This window comes from Paramisgurnus dabryanus, chromosome 15 (genome assembly GCF_030506205.2).
Source record: "Paramisgurnus dabryanus chromosome 15, PD_genome_1.1, whole genome shotgun sequence".
Taxonomy (NCBI): Eukaryota; Metazoa; Chordata; class Actinopteri; order Cypriniformes; family Cobitidae; genus Paramisgurnus; species Paramisgurnus dabryanus.
The window spans coordinates 1,910,573-1,915,854 of record NC_133351.1 but is presented as its reverse complement, the minus strand read 5'-3'; the positions used below and the strand labels follow the sequence as shown (position 1 = coordinate 1,915,854).

At 36.7% G+C, this 5,282-nt stretch overlaps 1 protein-coding gene across 1 annotated transcript in view; it reads left to right on the top strand.

Moving 5' to 3' along the window:
• Positions 1-1,862: 1,862 nt before the first annotated feature.
• Positions 1,863-5,282, top strand: part of marchf4b (membrane associated ring-CH-type finger 4b) — a 35,866-nt gene continuing 32,446 nt past the window's right edge. Inside the window, exon 1 of the mRNA XM_065252359.1 lies at positions 1,863-3,348. Within this exon, the coding sequence (XP_065108431.1) occupies positions 3,016-3,348 (333 nt within the window). The 5' untranslated portion in view covers positions 1,863-3,015. The remainder of the gene's footprint in view (positions 3,349-5,282) is intronic.

Genomic DNA, 5,282 nt, shown 5'->3' with positions numbered 1-5,282 from the left:
GCCAGGACGTGTGGGTGATTGACGTTAAGATTCTCCAATGGGGAGTCGAGATTTGACAGCTGGAGCTGCAGTGAGAAGCATCGTTTATTCTATACTGCGAGACTTTATAACAGGTTTGAGAATCTTTTTAAACGAGCTTTAAAATCATACAAATATATTTTAAATGTACACTTTTTTGGCCAGTTTATTATACACAAATTTTCCATCAGGTCTTCATGTAATTTTTATATAAATGTTTTGATCCCAACAATTTTTATTGAAATTATTATTATTTTTGATGGCAACATTTCCTAAACACTACTATTTGAACTGTGCTCAGTAAGCACTGTATTGAGAGTCTATTCCTCATGATCATCCTCTACCTATTCAAGGTCACTTGACTTGCCATGCATAATCATGCCAGTAACATCTTTAACACCAAATTTTTTTGCCATCTAAATTTACACACAGTCACAGAAGAATTGCTTTCATGGCAATATTCAAATGTTTAAAAATACATTAACATATATAAACATAAAATAAATAAATATAAACATTTAAACATCAAATTTACACTCTAAATATATGTTAGGATGACAAACCCTTAATTAATTTATTTTGGCATAATGCAGATTGCATTATGAAATGAATCACAATAATGACTTGGGAATTTACAGATAAATTACCTTTTATAACTTACATTATATTATATATTATCACATTGTCATCCTGATTTTACTATATAATAAGGCATGGAATATTTAGTTATAAGTTGCTTAAGTGCAGTAAAAATTCATATTGAAATATTTGTATTTCCAAATCCTGGATCATCTTACATTTTTTGCACCATATATGGATTTATAATACTGCTATACAACTCTAAAAATGCTGGGTTATTTATACCCAATGCATTGTAATTTATTAACCTATGCTGGGTTGTTTTAACCCACAATGCTGGGTTATTTTAACCCGATGCATTGTAATTTAACCTATGCTGGGTTATTTTAACCTGCTGCATTGTAATTTAACCAGAAATAAAGGTACAAAACTGTACCTTTTCTGTCACTGGGGCTGTACCCTAAGTTTCCGTTTGGTACCTTTACAGGAATACAAAACAGAATGCAATTTTATCGTACCTTTAGGACCTACATTGTTAGAAAAAAGTCAAAATATGTACCCTAGCTGTCAGTGGGGCAGCATCCTTTAAAAAGGTAATTGTATGGATCATTAGGCACAGATATGTAAACATTTAGTACCTTTGAGATACAAATATGTATTTTTCAGGTACCATTAAGCTTTCTTTGGTCCCAGTATGTACCTCTGAGGTACTAAAATGAAATCCTTAGGTGCAAAGCTGTATTTTTTGCAAGGGTACAGCCCCAGTGACAGAAAGGTTACAGTTTTGTACCTTTATTTCTGACAGTTTTGTTTCAACCCAAAATGCTGGGTTATTTTAACTTGATGCATTGTAATTTATTAACCTATGCTGGATTATTTTAACCTGCTGCATTGTAATTGAACCTATGCTGGGTTGTTTCAACCCAAAATGCTGGGTTATTTTAACCCGATGCATTGTAGTTGAACCTATGCTGGGTTATTTTAACCTGCTGCATTGTAATTGAACATATGCTCGGTTGTTTCAACCCAAAATGCTGGGTATTACTCATTAAAATTTTTGCATTGTAAATATAACCCAAAAAGGCTGGGATTGACGCTTTTTGACCCAACACTGAGTTGAAAAAGAACCCAGCATTTTTAGGCTAATACACACCACTGTGGTTTACAGAAAACTTTTATTTGGAAAATAGAATTAAAAAAACTTGAAGTGCTATAGCACACCTCTGCTAAACAAGTCCCATTGTTTGGGCTATTTCATTTATATTTGTAGTGCACACTGTGTGAGAGGAAATAACATTTTAGGTAACATTTAGAAGTTTGCTCAAATCCTTATCAACATCCTATATTTTCTGTAGCTCAACGGGTAGAGCAAGAAGTCATGGGTTCAATCCCAGGGAAAGATATGGATTTTGTTTTGTCAGAAGCTTTGGATTTAGGCTTCTGCTAAATGCATAAATGTAAAAGTCAAATATTACTAAAAAAAGCAGGTCAAATGACGTATGCATTCGTTCTTTTAAAGTGACGCGATGGGCAACTCAACCTAAAGTCATCAGAAGTGAAGTTGTCCATCATCTGGTCCCTCCTCCTGCATCCCTCCGCGCCGCGTGACGTCTTCTCCTCGGGAGCTGTCCCATGAACCCGCGTGCTGAAACCGCAGCATCACACACCGTCAGTCCACCGGGATTTCGTGCACATGAAGTAAGGATCTCACCGCGTGCATTGGTTATGATACATTGTCATAAGGAATTGCGCAACTCGATGCGAAGACGATGCGCAGCGTCGGATAGCCCGCGCACATCCGTAATGACAGATCTAACACACGGGGCAACGTGGCACTGAGAGCAGATTCATAAACTGCAGCAGAATAACATTTCATCACAAATGTCACGACACGGATGCGTCTACAGACAGCAGCATCACCTGCAGAAATGTTTGGAATTGCCCGTGCTTGCTTACGCATTAGGTATTGCTTTATCCTTTAGGTGCATACACCTGCAAGAGCTTTAAAGAGCGAAATCTGAAAGTGGACCTCGTGGAAAATGATTCGAGAGGATGCAAATGCTCTAACATCCATGTGACTTGGATGCATTCAGACACGTTTTTATCATTAGGTGGACAGGTGCTGGATTACAAACTCAGCAGGGATGCATTGATATCTGCATAATCATATGGCTTTTGACACCTGTGTGCTGACCTCTGGAATAAATATTTGATGAACTCAACAAGAATAATTGAATTGGAAAGTAAACGAGGACATAGCACTTGACTGAAGCTTGCACTTAAATGGCCAACAGGTTTGTGGAGTATCATGGCTTTTATGCATTGATTCTTCAGTCTAAACTAAAAGCGGGCTTACAACTTTAGTTTTGCCTGGACTGTGTATTTTTTGCTTCCTTGGTTAAACTGGGTGGTCACGGCATGCTGAAAAGCCGCTGTTGCGTCCTGTTCAGTGACCTGAAGGTGTTTCTGCTCCGGCCACAGGCTCCTACAAGCCCCATGAGCGGACAAACGGCCAGAATCACTCCTTATGCCTCTACTAATAATAATAGCCTACGAGCCCATCGGCTTCGACACTGGAGTACCCCGTCCACAGAGGACACTATAGGGCCGGAGGCATCTGCAGATGGGTCAGGTTGGACAAGTGCTGCAGCAGATGACTTTTCAAAGGACCGCAGGGATGAGAGATTTTCCTTCATCAGTTATGCTGAAGGCACCCCAGTGTGCAGGATTTGCTTCCAAGGACCAGAACAGGTATCTACTATCCATACACAACAACAGAGCAAGCAGGTGTTTTTATTTATAGCACTTCAAAAAGATTTGCACAATAAAAATGACATAAAATCAGAAACACAAAAGTGCATCTTCAAGATCAATATTGTCAGAATTAAGCGCTTTATTTTCCATTACTTTCTTGCAGAGACCACCTTTACATGACTTTTGTACTATTTATTAATTTATTTATTTTCCCATTTATTATCACCATGCAAAATAAAGCCAAGAGGACCTTTATAAGTTCCACAAAGTTGAAAAGTTATTATTTTCCTCTTCATCCGTTCATGTGCTGCTTAAAGCAATCGAGAAACATGTGGTTGATAATGGTTCTTGATCATAAGGGGTCACCTGAGCTTCTTTAAAAAGCTATTGGAGAGCCTTTATTATTTTTTAAACCATCTTCAGATTAACCTCACCATTGTAAGGTCAAAACCTTGAGTATTTACCTTTTTTAAAGCTTGTTGTTTTAGCAGGAAAACTGTAGCTCAGAGCGGAGCTCATGAATTTTGCATGAGTATTATGCAAATAGTTTTCAGCTTCAAATACTCCTGCACCGTCATCACCCAAAGGGAAGGTGATTCACCAGCATTTACAACAGAAAGACATTTATTTCACACTTGTTTCAGTGAAACCTTTAATAGTGTCAAGTCAGAGTAAATTAAAAACTGGGGCAAGTAGCACAGCAAAGTAAGCTAAAGTAGCTTTTGTGTTACCTGAGAAGAACCTACACCTGTACTGAAAGAAGGTAACTTGATCCAGGTGAGCAGAAAGGATCCATTACATTCATCCTGAGAGGTTTAGAAATAAAGAGCAGACGGTTGATTGGTTATTGCAATGTCTAAACATTAATTCTGCTTTAAAGATAAAGGTTAGAGGGGAAGTCAGGGCAAGTTGTCACAAGGGCAATATCAATCATTTTAAGACTACGCACACAAATTTAAGTTTTTATTTAAGCATTTAAGATCATACAGTTGACTGATTACAATATCTAGCAAGATTATATATTTACATACTGTATAACATCTTAATTTTGACTAAAAAACCAAGAATAGGCTGTTTAAAGAGATCACCCAAAAAAATATTTTATTCCCTCACATTGTTCTAAACTTGTATGAGTTTCTTCTGTTGAATACAAAATATATTTTAATAAATTATGACTTTCAAATCAAATCAAATCACTTTTATTGTCACATCATCATAGCACATGTGCCTTGGTGAGTGAAATTCTTGGGAGCATGCTCCAGAACTTGCAGAATTAGTTAACATATAACCAAAAGAAAACAGGTAAAAAATGTGCAATATGCACATTTAACAGGTAAAGATGTGCAATATGCACATACAAATAGTCGGTACACACGGTGTACTATTAGACATACATACAGTTAGCACTACACATTATACACAGAATGTACACAAAATGTACACAAATACAAAATGTATTTCTTTCATAAATGATTTCTTAATTTCCTACTATGGAAGTAATTTTGTGCCATCAATTGTGTGCTTACAATCATGTATCAAATCATCTGAAGAAATAAAGAAGGTTTAGAGCAACGTAAGGGGGCATAAAAGATGACCGAAATTTCAGTTTTGGGCGGTGTTTGAATTATATCAAAAAATGATGGGGGTCCCCTAGCTAAGCCACGCCCCCATCATTATACAGTAGGGTCACCGTGACTTCACACAGAAAGATGAGATCCTGGATCAAAATTTTTTGTTGGTCCTGTATCAACGTTTTAATCAAAGAAATCCCAAATTACCCTTAACTCAAACCCTAACCATTTTTCACCCCTCAAATTAGTGTGAAATAATAGTTTGAGAATAACTTTTTAAAGCCCCTAACCCAATCCTAAATCTAAATATAACATGTAGAAATCTTTTGGATTAGTTTATTGCAAAATTTGGACGAATAA